At 45.6% G+C, this 21,988-nt stretch overlaps 1 protein-coding gene across 4 annotated transcripts in view; it reads right to left on the bottom strand.

Annotated features, from left to right (window-relative positions):
* LAMA3 (laminin subunit alpha 3) overlaps nt 1-21,988 on the bottom strand; it is a 260,515-nt gene that overhangs the window by 66,437 nt on the left and 172,090 nt on the right. For 3 of the 4 annotated variants that reach the window (XM_024984437.2, XM_059881027.1, XM_059881028.1), the window contains 4 exons: nt 18,937-19,167; nt 15,218-15,331; nt 8,325-8,434; nt 5,312-5,392 (listed from right to left, as the gene is read on the bottom strand). In XM_024984437.2, the coding sequence (XP_024840205.1) occupies nt 5,312-5,392; nt 8,325-8,434; nt 15,218-15,331; nt 18,937-19,167 (536 nt within the window). Of the gene's footprint in view, nt 1-5,311; nt 5,393-8,324; nt 8,435-15,217; nt 15,332-17,512; nt 17,778-18,936; nt 19,168-21,988 lie in introns of those variants that run through there. The other variant, XM_015460080.3, reaches the window with a different exon arrangement.

Consider the following 21,988-nt stretch of genomic DNA (forward strand, 5'->3'; position numbering starts at 1 on the left):
ATGAAAATATTCATGTAATGGTATGTATTAATTGGTATCATTTGGAATGACTACATTTCAGAAAGTGGATAGGAAGTAGAAAACCCATGTATTCCCTAATTATCAGGAAGGTAAGCAAGCTGAGGTGGCTTATCCAAGTCTACTAAGCAGGCTGTCCTAATAATAGGGCTAGAAAACCCATGTATTCCCTAATTATCAGGAAGGTAACCAAGCTGAGGTGGCTTATCCAAGTCTACTAAGCAGGCTGTCCTAATAATAGGGCTTTCCTTGAAGCATCCAGCCCCATATTCTGCCTCCTAACCATGCTACGCAAAAGATCTGGGTTTAAAATACTTTTTCTTCAGGTGTCTCACTTGTATCTAAACTTTCTACGTAAAAGATACATATTTACAAAATACCTTACTTAAAGTTACATAAATATTCCAGAAAATTTTATTCTGCTTCTTCCTTAATCTTGCAAAGCAGAATAAAATTTCTGGAATATTTATGTAATTTTAAGTAAGGTAATTTGAAAAGACCCTGATGCTGGGAAAGATTGAGAGCAGGAGGAGAAGGGGACGACAGGATGAGCTGGTTGGATGGCATCACCGACTCAATGGACATGGGTTTGGGTGGACTCTGGGAGTTGGTGATGGACAGGGAGGCCTGGTGTGCTGTGGTTCATGGGGTCGCAAAGAGTTGGACACGACTGAGCGACTGAACTGAACTCAACTGGTGCCTTTCTTCTTATTTAGCCACGACAGTGGCTAAACACAATGGACTTCCTGATTTCACAGATGACATTGGTACAGCAAATGAAGAGCAGAGAGAGCTTCTGTCATCTGTGGCTCTGAACAGCGGAGGGAGACACTGGTCCCAGAGCATGGGGCGGGGGCCGGGGCGGGGCTGGAATGTGAGCTGAGAGCCCTTCCCTGCCCCTCCCCCACCCTCTGTACAGCTGTGCTGCGTACATCCTTATTCTTCACTCCACACTGCGCTTGTATTTATCACTGCCGCGCTAACCACTAGTGGCTGACGATGCCTGGCAGCCTGGCACAGAATGGGTGCTCAATAAATGTCTAACAAGTGAGAAAATGACATTAAAATGGCATTAAGCTGTAGAAAAGTGTTTTACACCTGATGTTAGCCAAAAGGCCAAGAAGCGATAGAAAAGTTTTTAGCAATGGAAAAGTTTTGTCTCTTTTTTAAACAATACTTGCTCCCTTGATGTATGATCAAATGTAACAAACCTAAGCTGAGACTACTGTTAATTAAGAATTTCCCTTTTCCAATCAGCTGCCTGCCAGATGGATGTCTCCTCCAGACTGGTGCTGTTTTCCACTTCACTGTTTATGAAGAACTGTACGGAACATTAAATTAGGAAGCCTCTCCCAGATGGGAGCCCCTTAGCTTTCAAATCATGGAGCCTGGAAGACCCTCCCAGGCCCACTCCCCACTCTACACATCTTTCCTGTCTCAGGGTGGCTGCCCCTTCCGCCCCTCCCCCTTCAGTTCTAGTGGGATGCCCCTCCTGTTGCAGCCTGATTTAGCCCAGTTCCCTGTTTTAGGGCTTACCCTGGTGACTTAGGCTGTAAAGAATTCACCTGCAATATAGGAGACCTGGGTTTGATCCCTGGGTTGGGAAGATCCCCTGGAGAAGGGAATGACAACCTGCTCCAGGATTCTTACCTGGAGAATCCCATGGACAGAGGAGCCTGGTGGGCTACAGTTCATGGGGTCACAAGGAGTCGGACACGACTGAGCAATTAACACTTTCACTTTCTCTATTTCAACAGCCCATTTGTATGCCTATTCACCACTAGACTGGAAAACCCTTGAGGGGAGAGTCTGTGCTCTGGTTGCTCATTTGTCTCTAATGCTCAGCACAGTGCCAGGCAGATACTAGGATCTCCATCCATTTTTCATTGAAGGAAAGAATGACTAATAGTGTGAGACAAACGTGAGCTAGGTTTCCCTTGCAGAAATGAAAAACAGAAGAAAATTGAATTGCTCCTTTTTACCATGGGATAGTGTCCAGACACTCAGCTGATGCCCATAAAAAGAGTGTCCCCTCTTCCACTCATGGCAGGTACCCTCGAGGCCCTTGGACTTGCTTACATTACTTCCCTGACCTGAGCTGTCTTCCAGCTCCACCTCCCAGCTCCACTGGGTTCTAGCCATTCCCTCGACCTACGTAAGTCCCACCTTGTCCATAAAATGTTTCAGATATTCCTGGTCCATAGTAGCCCCCCTTACGATGAAATTCAGTTGAATTGATTTTGTGCGTGTGTGTGTGTGTTTAATTTGGTAAAACTCTTCTAAAGTTATCCAGAAAAACAATATGCCAGAACAGTCCAGGAAACAATTTAAGCTCTATGAAGGGAACCTGGCTCAACCAAATAGTCATTTTATAGTTTCAGAAATGATTCAGAAGTGATAATAGCACAAGAACCCAATAAAATGTACAAATCCAAGTCCATACAGAAATTTTGTACATATGTAGCTTCAGTGATGGAGAAGGCAATGGAACCCCACTCTAGTACTTTTGCCTGGAAAATCCCATGGATGGAGGAGCCTGGTAGGCTGCAGTCCATGGTGTTGCTAGAGTCGGACATGACTAAGCGACTTCACTTTCACTTTTCATTTTCATGCACTGGAGAAGGAAATGGCAACCCACTCCAGCGTTCTTGCCTGGAGAATCCCAGGGACAGGGAAGCCTGGTGGGCTGCCGTCTATGGGGTCACACAGAGTCGGACACGACTGAAGCGACTTAGCAGCAGCAGCAGCAGCTTCAGTGAATGTCTTCCCTGGTGGCTCAGTTGGTAAAGAATTGGCCTGCAATGTGGGAGACCTGGGTTCACTCCCTGGGTTGGCAAGATCCCCTGGAGAAGGTTCAGTTAATTCATCTAACGGTACCCAGGCAAAGAGGGATGAAAGCATGAGCGTATGGGATTGTGTCCCCATCACTCTGTGAGCACACATCCTGTGGTGAGCATAATATGAGGGATGTGAGCCTGCTCACCCTCAGCTGGGCTGGTCTCCCTGTGCCTCTCCTCACATGAACATTTCACCCTACAGAGTGCGGCTCCAGATGTAGCCAGATGCCGTGCACATTTCATGCAGTGAGGCCCCCCTGGATTATGGATACACAGAATACTGGAATAGTCAAGGTTATTTGAGCTCTGGTCAATTTTTGTCTTATATGTTGACCCTAAGTCTATCTGCCATGTGAGAAGCAACACCATAAAAAAGGCGAGGTTCCAATATTTCACTAATATCGAGATTTGAAGTTAAGAAGTAAAACCACAAAAGTTCAAAAACAGAGATTTCCCTGGGGGTCCAGTGGTGAAGATTTCATCCTCCCAATGCAGGGGGGATGGGTTCAATCCCTTATTGGGGAGCTAAGATTCCCATAGGTCTCACAGTGTGGCGATATAAAACCAAAAAACCAAAATAGGTATAAACATTTATATCCAACTACCTCCAAGGCCAAGAGTTGGGGGATGATGGAACTTAAGTGGAATTTCCTGGCCTTGACATCATGTTATCAATGAATACTTATTGTTATGGAAACAGACTGAAAATGAAAGTGTTATCCACTCAGTCATGTCTGACTCTTTGCGACCCCATGGACTGTAGCCCACCAGGCTCCCTCTCTCCATGGGATTCTCTGGGCAAGAAGACTAGAGTGGGTTGACATTTCTTTCTCCAGGGAATCTTCCTGACCCAGGGATCGAACCTGGGTCTCCTGCACTGCAGGCAGATTCTTAACCATCTGAGCCACCAGGGAACCCTGCATGGAAACAGATTACTAATATATAATTAGATGAGAAAATAAGTCAAAACAAAAAGCAAAACTGAAATCTACATTATTTTTAAAGAAAAAGTCTGTGCATATAGAACTGACATGTAAGAACATACAACAACTTTTTTTCGGGGGGCCGCACGTGGGATATTAGTTCCCCAATTAGGGACTGAACCTGTGTCCCTTGCAGCGCAAGCACAGAATCCTAACCAGGGGACCACCAGGGAATTCCCTTCAACAAGTTTTAACAACGGTTTTCTGTAGGCAGAAGAAATATGAATAGCACTGTAGGTGGGCAGGTGTGAGCATAGGGCAATTGGAAGGGTGTGGAACTTACTAGTTTTTTGCCTTATTAGCTTTTGGCTCACCTATTTTATGGGGATTCCCAGGTGGCGCTAGTGGTAAAGAACCCATCTGCCAATGCAGGAGATAGTAAGAGACATGGGTTTGATCCCTGGGTCGGGAAGATCCCCCTGCAGGAGGGCATGGCAACCCATTCCAGTATTTTTGCCTGGAGAATCCCCATGGACAGAGGAGCCTGGCGGGCTACACCCCATGGGGTTGCAAAGAGTCGGACAGGACTGAAACAACTTAGCACACACGCACCTGTGTTACATCATTTTCATAATTTATAATTATAACATTTTTTATAATTATGTACTGATCTTATGAGAGTTATTTAAATTTTTAAATGTTATCCATATGATTCATTTTACTGTTACTTTCCCAGATATCAATGTATGTGTGCTCTCTTCCTGTCTAGATAACAAGTATCTTTTGTACCCTTCACAATAACTGGGCAGAATAGCTAATTATGAAATATTGTTCAGGAAAAACGCAAGCTTGCCTCTGCGGCCTTTATAATCAAGTACATACCTTCCATTTTGTAACATGTATTCTTTTGTTTCCCAAACATTTCTAAATACCTATTATATGAATAGTAGCTCACTGGGCACTAAGGGATTCAGAAATGAGTGAGACACAGACTGTCCTGCCAGTGTTCATAATGTCGTGTGTGCATTAACAGGGGGGTGTGTGTAGGGCTGTGGATACGTGTGCATGTGTGGGAGCATGGAAAGTTGCATGTTTGTGTACAGGCAAGCAGGGATGTGTATATTTGGGGATAGAAGTTTGAGTTTCGATGGTGGTAGGAATACGTAGATATATGTCTGGGGAGGGGCATGCAGGAGTGTGCGTGGGAGTGGGGATATGTAGGCATATATGTAAGCACAGGGGGATACAGGGGCGTTTGCTGGAGTGTATAGGACTATGACATATTGGCCCTAATTCTCAAATTTCCACAGGTACAAAGCAAGGAAGAGAAGGAAGTTAATGATTTATGAAGTGACAGGCTTGTGTTTTTCCCAAGAGACCTTTTCCCAGCCTCAGAGAAACCAGCGGCCCCACCCCAGCTCTGAGCCCCACCCACACCCAGGGTGCCTGTAGCAGCCTGCCCGCAGAGCCCACCCCACCTGTGAGATGGGGGGAGGAGGAGAGAAGGGGGGCACGGGGGAGGGCGGCACCCACCTTTCACAGCGTGTTCCTGTGTATCCAGGTTTGCAGGAGCACTTGACGTTTTCCCCAGTCACAACACAGCCGGTGGCAAAACTTAAAAAAAAAAAAAGACAGAAAAAAGCCCCAGTAGAAACATAAACCCACAGGTTCTTATGCTCATTATTTTTTGCCACATGAAGTGAAACTGGAAACCAAGGGTCCAGGTACCTTTCATGTGAAGAAAATTTTGCCCATCAAAACTTGTCGAGAGAATAATGAATGATTTCAGCTGACATCGGGCAAATCTGGGTGAATAGGGACTGAAGGCATTTTTATTTTCGGCTTGGAGAAATACATTCCTTCCCTTAAGACAGAGTAAAGTAACGCACTTGGGAAGAGATGGTGACGACAGCACTTTTTCCAGAAATAACAAGGAAGGAATCAAACAAGTCTGGGCAGAAAAGAAGAACAGAGAGTTCTGATTCTTTAAAAAAAAATTTTTTTTCCCCTCCTTGCTTATTCTAGTTCTTTTATCTTATACTGGGCACAATCCCTTCTGGGAAGAAAAAGTATTTTGTGTGGAGGGTTCGGGGGTGGGGGCAGGCCCACCCAGAGTCCCGTAGGGGACTAAAGTACAGATCATGCTTGGGCCCAGTTAGCTCTGCGGACATGGTCCCTGCTGATTTCCACACTTTTCCAATCAGGTTGTTGCAACTTCTATTCTCTTTCTTTCAGTTCTAAACTGGTGTATTTATAGAAGCTTCTTTAAAAAAAAAAAATTAAACCAAGAGACCATGAAAAAGTCCTTGTTGCCTTACGAAGAAACATCTATGACCACTGAACATTGCACTGACATAGATGTGAGGGGAAATAACTCCATTTATCACTAGCTGGTAAGAGAATTCTGATTTTAAAAACTATTTACTAATTTGGGTGTGCTGGATCTTAGCTGCGGCTCGTGGACTTAGTTGGGCTTCCCCGGTGGTGCTAGAGGTAAAGAACCCCGCTGCCAATGGAGGAGACATAAGAGACTCGGGTTTGATCCTTGGGTCAGGAAGATCCCTTGGAGGAGTGCTTGCCTGGAGAATCCACTCCAGTATTCTTGCCTGGAGAATCCCATGGACAGAGGAGCCTGGTGGGCTCCCTAGGGTCGCAAAGAGTCAGACACAACTTAGCACGCACACATGTGAGCTTAGTCGCTCTGTGGCACATGGGATCTTAGTTCCTCAACCAGGTATTGAACCTACATCCCCTGAATTGGAAGGTGGATTCTTAATCACTGGACCACAAGGGAAGTTTCAAAGAGTTCTTATTTGGGAAGCTTCTCTTGGACAATTGGATAGATATAGAATTACACCTTTAAAGGGACAGTTAGAAATTTGTCAGCAGTATTAATATTGCTGGAAGGAGAATTAGATAAAAATAGGATTTTACTGATACATCCTAGGAACTGCGTGTTACTTCAACTACACAGAAGCTGAAAGCTGACCTTGATGATAGCATGCTTTGCAACCAAAGATCAAACGCTTTCCCCAAGCACACTGTGAACATCTTGCAGCTTTTTACTCTCTCCAGCTTCTGTTCAAACAAGCCTGGGCAAGTGTCAAGTGATAGATCCCTTTACAAATAAAGCCACAGGACCAGGCAGGTTTAAGGAGTATCAAACACACAGATAGCAAACCAGGGTGGATATTTCAAATATGCATCTCCAGAAAAGCCACATTGGGCAGGTGGCTTCTGATAATTTTAAGACTCGGCCAATTTCTCTGCTAGCTCAGCTGATATCAGCCAGCCTTGCAGTCCACACTTGCTCCTGAACCTGGGCACTACTGGTACTTGATCACCATCACTCTGATTTTTCATATCAAATCTTGCTTCACTTGGTTACCTGTTTATATTTTGTCTGGACTCACAGTGAACAAGTGATGATGAGCAAGAGTAGGACAAAGTGCCAAAGCCAAACTGAACATGAATTATCACGAAAGGAAAATGACGGCTTTCTACTGACAGAGTCTTCTGACCTTACTGGAGCCTGGATGATAATGCAGACCACATCCCTCTGAGGCTCAGAACTGTCCTGTGGCTTCCATCACACTGAGGATAAAAGTCCTTAACATCCAAGTGCCTTACTCTAGCCTGAAAGGTACAGGATCTGTACCCTGGCTGTCCCACCAACCTCATCTCCCAGCCAGCTCTCTCTCAATGCAATCAAGCCATCCATGCCTTCTTACTGTCCACAAACTCATCATCACAGGAGTTTTCTCATCTGTTTTTTCCCCCCTTGCCATGGACCCTCATCATATTGTCTTGGTACTCCACCTCATCACTCTTGAGTCCCTGCCCAACAACTCCAGAAAGCCCTGCTACCACCCTCTGTAAAGAATCCACTATCTATCATATAACCCTTTTATCAGTGGTGTGGCCCATCTCTGAAGTTATACTTCAGACTGATTTGTGCACATTTTACTGAGGAATAACCCCACTCTCTCCTCCCATTCTTCAGGTGAAGCTTAATGTCTTTGCCAGCCTTCTTTACTGCAGTTACCCCAGCATCTGGAGGAGGGATGATGCTCAATAAATTGCTTAGACATTAAATGAAGAGCAAAAGAAAAGAGGAAAAGGCAAAACCCTGAAGAACACAACTTGGAGAGTCTGTTTTTGTTTGGTTTTGTTTCCATTTTTTGTCTATTCCTTTTTTAAAATAGAAAATTGTTTTATTGAGATAGACTTCACATATCATACAAATCCACCCACCTAAAATGTTAGATTCAATGGCTTTTAGTGTGTTCACAGAATTGCGCAGTCATGACCACAAACAATTTTAGAGCATTCTCATCACCTCTGAAAGAAATTTTATGCCATTTAACAGCCCCTTCCCATTTCTCCCCACCACCCATTCCCCAACCCTAGACACCCATCAAACTATTGGGTTGGCCAAAAAAGTTAAATCGGGTTTTTCCATCATGGCTACAAAAAATCCAAATGAACTCTTTTGCCAACTCAATACTTCCTGTCTTTATAGATTATTGTCAAACGTCTACAGTACCTGTCTGAATGAGGACATGGGCAGACTCTGCAGGATCCATGAATGGTGTTCCAATAGTAACCCTCTTTACAGCGCTCACAGTGTTCCCCTGCAGTGTTATGCTGGCAGTTCTTGGGAGAGAGAAACAGTAAAATTAATAACAACCTATTACATTTATTACTATTGAGATTACTGTCATCTTAATTACTCACACAATTATGACTCAACCCCCTCTGACATAGCAATATCGATTTTGCTAATCATATGCTTTTCCCACCCAGCCAATCATTGTTGGTGCCAGAAAAATGGTGTAATTGCCCTCCCATCAGCTATTTGGTGTTATCATGGGGAGGAAGGGCAAAATGGAGCCAGGTCAGTGGGGTTAAAATCCCACTTGAACATTCCATAGCTGTGGGATCTTGGGCAAGTCCCTTCACCTCTCTAGGCCTCGGTATTTTTTAATAAATCAACTTTTTTGGCCATGCCACATGGCATGTGGGATCTTAGTTCCCTGGCTAGGGATTGAACCTGTGTTCCCTACACTGTGTGGAAGTGGTTGAGTGTGGAGTCTTAACCACTGGACTGCCAGGGAAGGTCCATATAAATAGTGAAGGTGATGGAATTCCAGTTGAGCTATTCCAAATCCTGAAAGATGATGCTGTGAAAGTGCTGCACTCAATATGCCAGCAAATTTGGAAAACTCAGCAGTGGCCACACGACTGGAAAAGGTCAGTTTTCATTCCAATCCCAAAGAAAGGCAATGCCAAAGAATGCTCAAACTACTGCACAATTGCACTCATCTCACATGCTAGTAAAGTAATACTCAAAATTCTCCAAGCCAGGCTTCAGCAATATGTGAACCATGAACTTCCAGATGTTCAAGCTGGTTTTAGAAAAGGCAGAGGAACCAGAGGTCAAATTGCCAACATCCACTGGATCATGGAAAAAGCACAAGAGTTCCAGAAAAACATCTATTTCTGCTTTATTGACTATGCCAAAGCCTTTGACTGTGTGAATCACAATAAACTGTGGAAAATTCTGGAAGAGATGGGAATACCAGAACAACTGACCTGCCTCTTGAGAAATCTGTATGCAGGTCAGGAAGCAACAGTTAGAACTGGACATGGAACAACAGACTGGTTCTAATCGGGAAAGGAGTTCGTCAAGGCTGTATATTGTCACCCTGTTTATTTAACTTATATGCAGAGCACATCATGAGAAACACTGGACTGGAAGAAACACAAGCTGGAATCAAGATTGCCGGGAGAAATCTCAATAACCTCAGGTATGCAGATGACACCACCCTTATGGCAGAAAGTGAAGAGGAACTCAAAAGCCTCTTGATGAAAGTGAAAGTGGAGAGGGAAAAAGTTGGCTTAAAGCTCAACATTCAGAAAATGAAGATCATGGCATCCGGTCCCATCACTTCATGGGAAATAGATGGGGAAACAGGGGAAACAGTGTCAGACTTTGTTTTTCTGGGCTCCAAAATCACTGCAGATGGTGATTGCAGCAATGAAATTAAAAGACGCTTACTCCTTGGAAGGAAAGTTATGACCAACCTAGATAGCATATTCAAAAGCAGAGACATTACTTTGCCAACAAAGGTCTGTCTAGTCAAGGCTATGGTTTTTCCTGTGGTCATGTATGGATGTGAGAGTTGGACTGTGAAGAAGGCTGAGCGCTGAAGAATTGATGCTTTTGAACTGTGGTGTTAGAGAAGACTCTTGAGAGTCCCTTGGACTGCAAGGAGATCCAACTAGTCCATTCTGAAGGAGATCAGCCCTGGGATTTCTTTGGAAGGAATGATGCTAAAGCTGAAACTCCAGTACTTTGGCCAACTCATGCGAAGAGTTGACTCATTGGAAAAGACTCTGATGCTGGGAGGGATTGGGGGCAGGAGGAGAAGGGGACGACAGAGGATGAGATGGCTGGATGGCATCACTGACTCGATGGACGTGAGTCTGAGTGAACTGCGGGAGTTGGTGATGGACAGGGAGGCCTGGCGTGCTGCGATTCATGGGGTCGCAAAGAGTCGGACAGGACTGAGCGACTGATCTGATCTGATCTGATGATGTATATACTATTCTAATTTTCCTAAAATGTACAGTTAAAATAATACCCACTTTCCAAGGTTATCAGGACTTGTAGGATCCAGAGAGGAGTCTCTCGGGGGTGTCAGGTGAGGGTGCTGTCAGCTTCCTATACCTTTACTTTGCTCGGCCTCCCTGACTCTCTCAGAAACATCTGTCCTTTTGAACTAAGTGCTCCCCTTTTCACGTTAGTTCCCTTTCCTTATTGTTTATTTATTTGGCCATGCGGGGTCTTAGTTGTGGCATGCAGGATCTTTTAGTTGTGGCAGGTGGGATCCAGTTTCCTGACCAGGGATGGAACTCAAGCCCCCTGCATTGGGAGCTCAGAGTCCTAGCCATTGGATCACCAGGAAAGTCCCAGTTTCCTTTCCTTTATAGCTCCAAATGACAATTTTAAAGAAGAGCTGCCTGGAGAGAGATGCTTTAGTCCCATGTCAACTTAGTTCTGAGCTGAAAACACTGAGGAAGTAAGAATGTGGAGAAGCAAGAATGGTGGTGAGGTGACCTGAATCCTATGATAAACCCTCCCCAAACCCCTCTGAACTCTGGGCCTTTAGAGGGGCACGGGGAGAGGAGCGTAGAAGGGGGTTAGAAACTGAGTTGCTTGATAAAAAGCCCATAAGAATGTCCGAAATACCACTCACTCTCAGCTGAAATCATCTGAAAGCATCTTCCTCAGTCCTGCAAATTTGAGGCATCTACCTATCAGATTTCCTTGTTTTACTGTGAATAAATGAGTGAATGAATGAATCCATATCCACCCTCACAGCATGTGCTTTCCAAGGTCCATGTGACAGCAAACTGTGCATGAACTAGCTGCTCAGCTGTGCTAGGTGCAGGGGCGCCAAGATAGAGTCGTACCCTGACTCGGGGCTAGACAGAACCCTGTGAGTAGACATCTTCATACAGTGTGGAGAATACGATGACAAAGGTGTTGGCAGCATGCCCTAATAGCAAGAGGAGCCTCAGGGAGGCGATGAGGCCTGTGTGGAGGACAGAAGGAGAAGAGCAAGCTGGGTGGGGAAGGGAGGAAGGGCGCACTGGGCACGGGGGCCGGTGTGCACAGGACCTCAGTCTTGCAGGAGATCAGTGGTGTGGACGGACAACCTGAAGCAGCTGGTGTTCCCGAGGGTGAAGTGCAAGGGGGCAGGATATGGCTGGAGAGGCAGCAGCACAGATCAAGGGGCCCTGAGGCTGCCTGAGGAGTGTGAACGTCTGGGTGTGAGCCTCAGGGGACCCCCGAGTCAGCTGTGAGTTTCAGATAAATCATCCTGGAGGCAGGGGGAGACGGGCTCCAGCAGCAGGGAATAAAAAGGAGGAAAACCAGTGTGGTGGTCCAGTAGCTGGGACTTCGAACTCCCTATGCAGGGGGCCTGGGTTCGATTCCTGATCAGGGAACTAGATTCCACATGCTGAAACTAAGAGTTTGATGCCTCATCTAAGAGCTGGGGCAGTCAAATAAATAAAGTAAAATAAATAAATATAAAATGGGCTTCCTTGGTGGTACCAATGCAGGAGACACAAGAGACGTTTAGATCCTTGAATCGGGAAGATTCCCTGAAGCAGGAAGTGGCAACACACTCCAGTAATCTTGCCTGAGAAATCCCATGGACAGAGGAGCCTGGCTATGGGGTTGCAAAGAGTCAGACACAACTGAGCAGTCACATGTGTTAAGCATAAAAATTAAAGTAAGATAACTGAAAAGTAAAATTCCCTTAAAAATAAATAAAAAGGAGGAAAACTGAAGAACGAGGATGAGAAGAGAGAGGAGGGAAGGAACTGGAAACAAAGGGAAGCTGACAGGTGACTGGATAGCAAAGGCAGAGGAAGGGAGAGAAAGCGGCCAGGAGAAGGCAGAACAGCAGGGCCTCAGCGGAGAGAAGGGAGCCGGTCATCAGAGCTCCATCCGGCCAACGGCACCCACAGGACACGTCACTGGCTTCGGCTGCCTCCCCGCTGGACACATGCAGCTTTACTGCCAGGGGGTGGGCTGGTTTCTTTTTACCCTTTGAAGCTTATACTTGAAATGACAGGGAGAGATGCACATGTGTGAAGGTCCCAGACTTCAAAATTGACTTTGGACCTCGGGAAGCGGAGGCCTATGTAAAGAATCGTCCCGTCTGCCAGCGAAAAGGGCTGGGTCTCCTTGTTTCTGTTTTCTGAGGATGGGGCTGCATGCGCGGCTCCCGGGCAAGGGCCATGTTGGAGTGCAGGGCCAGCACCCACGGCCTGCCGCTGAGCTGCACACTTGTGTGTGTGCTCATGTGTGCACGTGTACATGGGTGTACACATGCACACCCCCCACCAGACAGCAAGCCTCCTGAGAGTAGCGACTATGTCCCATGGTTCTAACCCCAGCGCTTAGCTTAGTCCTTCCCATAAGAGCAAATACTCAGCAAGGGTTCCCTGAATGAATCAGTTCTAGAGGGCACGTGGCCGTCAAGGACAGGGGAAGACAGAGCTACAAACAAAAGTGAAAAAGAGAATCTTGTTGTTTGATTGAAACACGAACTATGACTCTCACTAGTGATCCCTTCACTGGATGGATGGACTACAGAGAAAACTCCCTTTGTTCTCTGGCAGCATTTATAAAGTGGCCTCGCAATGACTCAACGGCAAGATAAGTATTTTTAATGACAGTGTCTACCTGTGTTACACACATCACACAGTATGAAATACAAACTATTACATGAGATACCAAAGAGCTGAAAAATAATACTGCCTGACATCTCTTACACTTTCGGAACTTATAAGGCTAAAATCCTACAGAATATTCTGTCAGGCTTTTTACAACAATTTCCTGTCCTGGCCTGTTCTGTCTTGCAGAGGAAATAGCTCCTCAGGACACGCTGAATGGGCATAAAACAGTCTAGGAACTCAAAGAGCTGAAACACACTCTAGGTGCCTCGCACAATGCAGAGGAAGCCCGCTCGAGGACAATGCATTTCTGAACCACACAAAAGAAGTGGGGGCTCTGTATTCAGGCACCAACGTGGCCTCCTTGCCTTGGAACTGTCCATCTTCCTTCTAACTAGGGAGACCGTGGCTACTGGAGGGGGGACCTCTGAGGATAGGGAGGAAGATAGCAGAATAAAAACTGTTTTGCTTCAGGATGCATGAGAAAAATCTCCTGAGAACCTAGTTTTGTGTGAGAGAATTTTCTAAAACATACCCAAAGAAGATAGTTTTCTGGTGGCTAAGTCATAAACCACTGGGACTCCCCTTGCCTGTCTTCCCCTATAAACGCACTGCCTTGGCAGCCATGCAGGTTAGTGTTTGATGGATGGAGAGTGTGCCTTCAGCCTTTGACAGCATCTCCTTCTCCTCTGATCAATTTTTTAAGCCACTGCTCATCTGACAGCAATGAGGTCTCCTCTCTGCAACCTCCTGCCCCACCTCAGCTCAGCTCAGTTCAGTTCAGTTGTTCAGTCGTGTCTGACTCTTTGCAACCCCATGAATTGCAGCACGCCAGGCCTCCCTGTCCATCACCAACTCCCGGAATTCACTCAAACTCACGTCCTTCGAGTCGGTGATGCCATCCAGCCATCTCATCCTCTGTCGTCCCCTTCTCCTGCCCCCAATCCCTCCCAGCATCAGAGTCTTTTCCAATGAGTCAGCTCTTCGCATGAAGTGGCCAAAGTATTGGAGTTTCAGCTTCAGCATCAGTCCTTCCAAAGAACACCCAAGACTGATCTCCTTTAGAATGGACTGGTTAGATCTCCTTGCAGCCCAAGGGACTCTCAAGAGTCTTCTCTAACACCACAGTTCAAAAGCATCAATTCTTCGGCACTCAGCTTTCTTCACAGTCCAACTGTCACATCCATACATGACCACTGGAAAAACCATAGCCTTGACTAGACGAACCTTTGTTGGCAAAGTAATGTCTCTGCTTTTGAATATGCTATCTAGGTTGGTCATAACTTTCCTTCCAAGGAGTAAGCGTCTTTTAATTTCATTGCTGCAATCACCATCTGCAGTGATTTTTTAGCCCCCCAAAATAAAGTCTGACACTGTTTCCACTGCAACAAAATTGAGGTCCAAAGGAGTAGCTCTGGTTTACTATATCCTGGCAAGAGTTAGGGCTTCCCAGGTGGCTCAGGGGTAAAGAATCTGCCTGCAATGCAGAAATTGCAGGAGACGTGGGTTTCACCCCTGGGTTGGAAAGATGGAGGAGGGCATGGCAAGGATGTCATGCCAGTATCCTTACCTGGAGAATCCCATAGACAGAGAAGCCTAGTGGGTTATAGTCCACAGGTTCGCAAAGAGTCGGACACAACTGAAGCCACTTAGCACACACGCATGGCAAGAGTTAAACCCCAGCATCTACCAATTATTATCATCTAGTGAGATTCAGAAGCTAAGGTGTAATTTAATTGCTCAGACAGAACGTTCTCTGACGGCGCATGTTAAAATGGAGGGAAAGGGGACTTCCCTGGCAGTCAAGTGGTTAAGACTTCGCCTTCTAATGCAGGGAGTGAGGGTTCTAGTTGGGGAGCTAGGATCCCACATGCCTTACAGCCAAAAAAACCAAAACATAAAACAGAAGCAAAACTGTAACAAGTTCAATAAAGACTTTAAAAATAGTACACAGGAAAAGAAATCTTTAGAGAAAAAAAAAAAATGGAGGGAAAAGTGAGTGTAAAGTAATTCAGCCTGGTTACCTGGTGCTGCACGTGCCCCTGCCCCACCCCATCCCCTGCTCACATAATCACCTCTATTTAGGGTTTGGTAGAGGTGACGTCTGATGTCTGAGGCCTAGCGGAGGGGGACGGGGAATACACAGATCATTTGTTAGTAACATTCCAGCATCAGTTTACTCACAATGCATATTCCCGAGCCATCCTGGCAGCGATTGGAATGCCCGTTACAGTTGCAGGGAACACACCATCCGGTGTATAAGCCTTTGTTCTCATGATAGTATCCAGGGCTGCATCCCTGTTTTGCAAACAAATCATTTAGTCAATACAAAGAAAGAAATTTATTATCCAAGGCAGGTGACCATCCTGACCGTCCAGCATTGACCTTTCTATCTTCCCTACTTTGGTCAGTGTGTGAACTTCTACCTTCCAATGCAAGCCAGGTTCGCTTGCTTTTTCCATCAGGTTTTCTGTTGTTTTCACATCTTGGTGGATGTGAAAGTAGCTGGTGGAGTTTGTGGTGGAATGGGAGATGTGTGGTGGGGAAATCAGAGCAAAGGGGGTGTGGGGGGTGGACTGTGGAAGTTGGGTGCCTCTCCTTCTCAAGCCAATCGTTTTGAGGGCCAGTGGAGGCACGGAAGGCTGAAAAAGCAAAGAGGATCAGGACCTCAGTCTGCCAGGGGGGAGGACCTCTGAGCAAATCCCTTCAAGTTCTCTTTGGGTAGCCACTCCAAGTGTGGATTTGGGCTCGTGGGGGAGCTGGATGGGAGGAGGGGAAAGGTGGGATCACCACTGGGATTTAATCAATAATGGCAGGTCTGGTGGTACCCATTCACTGCTACTCACCAGACTACAGGTGACTGGGAACCCTGGGGAAAGGAAACAGCTTGCATTCTTGTACAGAACTTGATAGGGATGTTTGGTTCCTACTGAACACAAGGACCCAGCTTAAGGCAATTTCCGTGAGTGTGGTCTCCTCTTATTCAACATTGCTTTGATTAACCCTATCTCCTCTATATTGCCTTTTTGCAGTGTAATGCTGCAAGTTATTATTTTTCATGTGGATGAGAAGAATTATGATGATGATGATGAGAAGAAGCTCACACACTCCCCAGAGCTGAATATTCCAGTTGCTGCTAGAAATTCCTTCTAAAGCTACACAAATGATGCCAAATCATACACAATAACAATATATAATTTCCAATATAATTTTCCCTTCAGCTATTAGGAACCATGTCGAGGCAAAAGAATGCACTACAACAACTTAGATTACTGAATGGGCTTGTCTAAGGAGAATCCAAACATGAAAGGAATGTTCTTGAGCTGAAAGCACAACTGAGAGATACGTTTGAACTTAATTCAGCCAGTGGTGGTATGATCGTATCTGCAAAAAATCTCTACTAAGAAGGCACAAGGGCCTTATAATTATCACCATATACCCCATTACATGATTATAAAATTATCCGATTTAATAAAGAACAAATTATCTAAATAATAAATATATATGGTTTATTTATGACAACATGCCCAGTAAAAGCTTTAATTAAATATTCTTTGGTGGGTGAGGACGGTCTATCCTGATTAAAGGTAAATCACCCATCTTAATTTGCTTTTGCTTAGAAATAGAAAAACACTCCACAAGAACTATGTATCATGTGACTCTCAGAACATTTGTCAGTTATGGGAATATAATTATTTTCTCACCTCTGTAAAGCACACAAACTCTACATTTAACATACGATTCTGTTCAACTATTCAGGCTGTATTGAAGACTTGTTCTAAATGAAAACGAATGTGTCCCAACATGTTACTTCAGTAAAGAGACTTTGCAACTAATAATTTTTTAAGTCACAATTTTTCAGGATAACTTTTCCAATAAACTTTTGTAGTACAAATGATAAAATGATGTCTCTATCAAGTTTCCTGGGTCACTTTAGCAGCCATAGCGTTTATTTCTCTGTGAATATACAGGTACTATCCAGGAAATTTAAATACAGTGAAAGCAGAATTTATGAATGTTTAATGCCCGGCTAATTGAAGCACATCTGTTAGGTATTACACAAAATTGATCTCATCAATTTTCTTAATCTTAAATAGGGATTCCACTGATGCTCAGAGTTTACTTTATGGGCAATTTTTCTCCCAAGCAGAGCCTGGAAACCTACAAGCATCCAGACTCTTATCCTAAGCCTTGGGTTCGTCTAGAAAGGGCACGAAGTTTCCTAGACATGAACATCCCACAGGCATTCAAACTCTAGCTGCCTCGGCATTTCCAGGTGGGCTGATGTTTATAGGGTTTGTGGTTAACAGCCCAGGAGAGCGATCTGTCAGGCACCGTAATGAACACTGCCAGTCAGCAGATGGGGGAGCCATCGGCCCCTCCCCCAGCCCACCCACTTCTCACTCATCACCCTGCCTTGAAATCTCAGGGAGCTGGGAACCCTTCCCCACCCAAAGCAAAACGTAAAAGGGCCGTTACCTGGCTGGGCTTAAGCTCCACATAACTTGCTTGCTGTTGGTTTTGACCCGGAGATGGAGGAAGCACTACCCTTTGCTGCTGTGAACTGTACCCCAGACACTGCCCCAGGGCTGCCCCAAAGATCCAGAGCCATCCTGCACTCCGGGCAGACCACCTCACTGCCGGGGGCATCGTAGTCCCTGGGCGTCCTGCTGGCTGCGCGCAGACCTCTGCCTCTTCCTCTTATACCTGCCCTTCCTGCTCGCTGCCCAGGCCGGGCTGACTCAGGTAGAAGGCAGGCTGTCTGCGGCAGGAGGCCCCACCTGTAAACTTCACCTGTGAGTCAGCCTGGGAGAGCGCGCACATAACAGTCCCGCAGGGAAGCGCGCCACTCTGTAATTCCTGCCAGGTGGGGCAGGCATCACCTTCTACCCACCTCACCCCTGAGACGGCACTCGAAGCTGTAAATCACAGGCTGAGTCATGAGCCTAGAACACGCCCTGGGCAGGAGGGTGGTGAGCCAGAGGTCCCTCTCTTTCCCTTGGGCTAGGAATTTCACTTAATCGGGCTACAAAAGACAGAGAAGGCAGGGGGACAAAGAACGGAGCCACCTGTGGACTAAAAGTTACCTGGCAGGAATCCTGAGAAAACCACAGCGAGTATATTATATTTTAGCCTGCAAAATAGGTCACATTTTAATCTGCAAAAATATTATACCTTCAGGTTAAAAAAAGAACCGATGGGCAGATCACCTTTAGGGTTTTCTGCAATCCAGGGGTCGGGAGGGGAAGTTAAGGAGGTTGCTAATTGCATATCCGACAGGCGTCTGGAATTCTCAAGATGACAATGTTTGCTATTTCCTATTCATTGTACTACCTACTGTGCTTTCTTTCCCTCTCTTTGGGAAAAGGAAATATTTGCAGCTTGAGATATGAAATAGTTTCATGTTACAGCACACAGAGGACAGTCAAGTTGACTGGGCCTCCACTGAGGATCTGCTGTGAGCTGGAAGCTTGGACTGAAACTTCCCCTGAAGAATCAGGACGTTTTCTGGACCATAACTCCACAGGGGGATGGGTGCTGGAAAGAGGCCCTGGATTAAGGAAAGGCAGGAGGGCCCTGGGTCAACTCCCGGGAAGGCAGTGGCTCACATATTGGGATGTGCACAGTTACTTCCTTCCTGCCTCCCAGAAAGTCCAGATTTCTGAAACCCCCAGGATCCACTGAGCTCCTAATGCTTTCTGATGGGTTTTGAGACAAGTGATTTTTTTTTTTTCATTTTTAATACCTGCAGGTGGTCCAGGTAAGATAACACGCTAGACCCCCAGCAGAAACTTGTTTGATGGTCAGAGGGCTCCAGGCCGTCCAAGAGGGCTGGACAGCAGACAGGCACACCAGCCCCAAGAGCCCTTCAGGGCATTCGATGGTTGAGGGGCAGCTCCTACCTGACATGAGTCACCTGTGTAGTCAGGGGGGCAGGCACACATCTCCACGCTCTGTGCTCGACGTCCACTTCCTGTTTCCGAGGCCTCCTCCAGCCCCACCCCGCTCAGGGTGAGCCGCTGCGTCTCAGTGAAGTAGAGGCCCCGGAGGTGCACACCTTGCAGTCTAGACAGCACGGTCATCAGCTCCTCCCGGGACACGGGGGCCTGGCTGCTGGCATGTCTGAAGTTTCCCTACACGTGAAAGCAGAGAGGCGAACTCAGTCCCAGGGACCGCAAGACAGCCAACCAGAAGGAACCCAACAAAAGACACTGAAAATGCATCAGGAGTAGAGAACAAACTTACGGTTAGCAAGGAGGGAAGGTGGGATAGACTGGGAGACTGGGACTAACATACACGCATACTGCTGTTCACTCACTCAGTCGTGTCCGACTTTGCGACCCCATGGACTGTAGTACGCCAGGCTTCCCTAGTTTACTGTGTATAAACTACACAGATTATAGTATGTAGTTTATACATAGTAAACTGTTCCTAGTGCCCTAGTTTATTATGTATAAACTAAACATTACTATGTATAACTAGATAACTAGTGAGAACCTACTGCATAACACAGGGAGCTCTACTCAACGCTCTGCATGCATGCGTGCTAAGTCACTTGAGTCTGACTCTTTGTGACCCTATGACTGTAGCCCACCAGGCTCCTCTGTCCATGGGGACTGTCCAGGCAAGAATACTGGAGTGGGTTGCCATGCCCTCCTCCAGGGGATCTTCCTGATCCAGGGATCGAACCTGGGTCTCCTGCATTGCAGATGGATTCTTTACCACTGGCCCACTGAAGAGACTCTATGGTGACCTAAATGGGAAGGAAATCTGAAAAAGAGGGGATATATGTATACATATAGCTGATTCACTTTGCCTCACAACAGAAACTAACCCAACCTTGTAAAGCAACTATATTTTGTGGTTGTTTAGTCACTAAGTTATGTCTGACTCTTTTGTGACCCCATGGACTCTGTCCATGGGATTTCCCAGGCAAGAATATGGGAGGGGGTTGCCATTTCCTTCTCCAGGGGATCTTCCTGAGCCAGGGATTGAACCAGCATCTCCCACATTGGCAGGTGGATTCTTTACCACTGAGCCACCTGGGATACCCAATAAAAATTAATAAAAATGTATGCATCAGGGAAAATACTAAAATGAGATAGGTAAGTGGACACGTAGATTTACATTCAGAAGTCACATATCCTGGATTGTTCCCAAGAAGGAAGAGAGCCATGAGAAAGAGGGGGAAAATGAAGGCAGAAAATTAAAAGCAATAAAATGAAATCAGATTTCTCAGTGTTCAGCTTATTGCAAAATGCACTTTTGCTTGTAAAAGCATAAAGGGAGTGAAAAAGAGTAGAGAGGCATATGGAAACGGAGTAAGTCGCACAGCTCAGATCATTCATTAAACATTCATAATTGTGACAGTCCAATCTTTTCTTGCACACACACACATTCATGTTATTTTATTTTTATGATGGTGAAAAACATGTAACATAAGATTTACCATCTTAATCATTTTTAACAGTATGGTGAAGTGAAGTGAAAGTGTTAGTTGCTCAGTCTGTCCGACTCTATGTGATCCCATGGACTGTAGCCTACCAGGCTCCTCTGTCCATGGAATTCTCCAGGCAAAAACACCAGAGCGGGAGGCCAGTCCCTTCTGCAGGGGATCTTGCTAATCCATGGACTGAACCCCAGTCTCCCGCATTGCAGGCAGATTCTTTACCTCCTGAGCCCATGGAAGCCTAGTGTACGGCAGTGTTAACTATATTGTGTTAATGTGATTGTGCAACAGATCTCTAGAACTTGATCATCCTGCAAACCTGAAACTCAGCACCTATTAAGCAATAACTGCCATTTCCTCCTCCCCTAGCCCCTGGCAACTACCATTCTCCTTTCTGTTTCTATGAATTTGAGGACTTTAAATACCTTGTAAGTGGAATCACACAGTAGTTATCTCTTCATGACTTGCTTATTTCACTTGGTGGAATGCGTTCAAATTTCATTCACGTTCTAGCATATGACAGAACTTTCTTCTTTTTTAAGGCTGAATAACATTCCAGTGTGTATGTGGCACAGTTTCCTTATCCCGTCGGCAGTCGATAGACACTGAACTTGCTTCCACCTTTTGGCTACTGTGAACAGTGTCACACTGAACATGACTGTGCAAATATCTCCAGAACCCTATTTCCAACTATTTGGAATATAGAGCTGACCCTTGAACAATGCAGGTATTAGGGGTGACAACCCTCTGGGAGTCAAAAACCTGTGAAAATCTTCCCAGTCCACTCTCCACATCTGTGGCTTCAAATGCATCGATTTGACCAACCACAGATCATGTAGTACTGTAGTATTTAGTGGCAAAAGATTCAGGCTTTTTTTTTTTTTTTTTTTTCTGGAATAGATGCTTTTCAGATGACTGCTAGCCTTTGGTTAACTGTCAAGACTTCTAAACTAGTTGACTTTGACCATGTTTGCCAGTTTTCTCATTGCTTTTGTGGAGGAAAAATTGGGAGAGGTTCTTCACCATTTTTGCTGGCATAACCTCTCTCATATAAACAGAATCGCATAATATGTGAACTTTTGTGTCTTGCTTCTTTCCTTCAGCATAATATTTTGGGGCTTCATCCACTGTGGAAGTTACCAGTACTTTTTGTTCTGTTTATTGCCCAATGGTATTCCACCATATGGATGGACCAGTACAGAAATGTTACAGCATGTCCACAAGTTTAAGGTACTTGAAAAAGTATCCCCTTGAGGATATATTTAACAATTCTCACTGCACATATTTAAATGTTTTTATTTGTTTCTCTGGCTGCCTGTGCCACATTTTCTTTGTGGCACTCAGATCTTCCATCTTCATTTCCTCATGTGGGACATTTTAAAGTTGCACCTTCTGAACTCTTAACTGCAGCATGTGGGATCTAGCTCCCTGACCAGGGATTGAACCTGGGTCCCCCCACATTGGGAGCTTGAAGTCTTAGCCAGTACACCACAGGGGACATCCCT

This window comes from Bos taurus, chromosome 24 (assembly GCF_002263795.3).
Source record: "Bos taurus isolate L1 Dominette 01449 registration number 42190680 breed Hereford chromosome 24, ARS-UCD2.0, whole genome shotgun sequence".
NCBI classification, from domain to species: Eukaryota; Metazoa; Chordata; class Mammalia; order Artiodactyla; family Bovidae; genus Bos; species Bos taurus.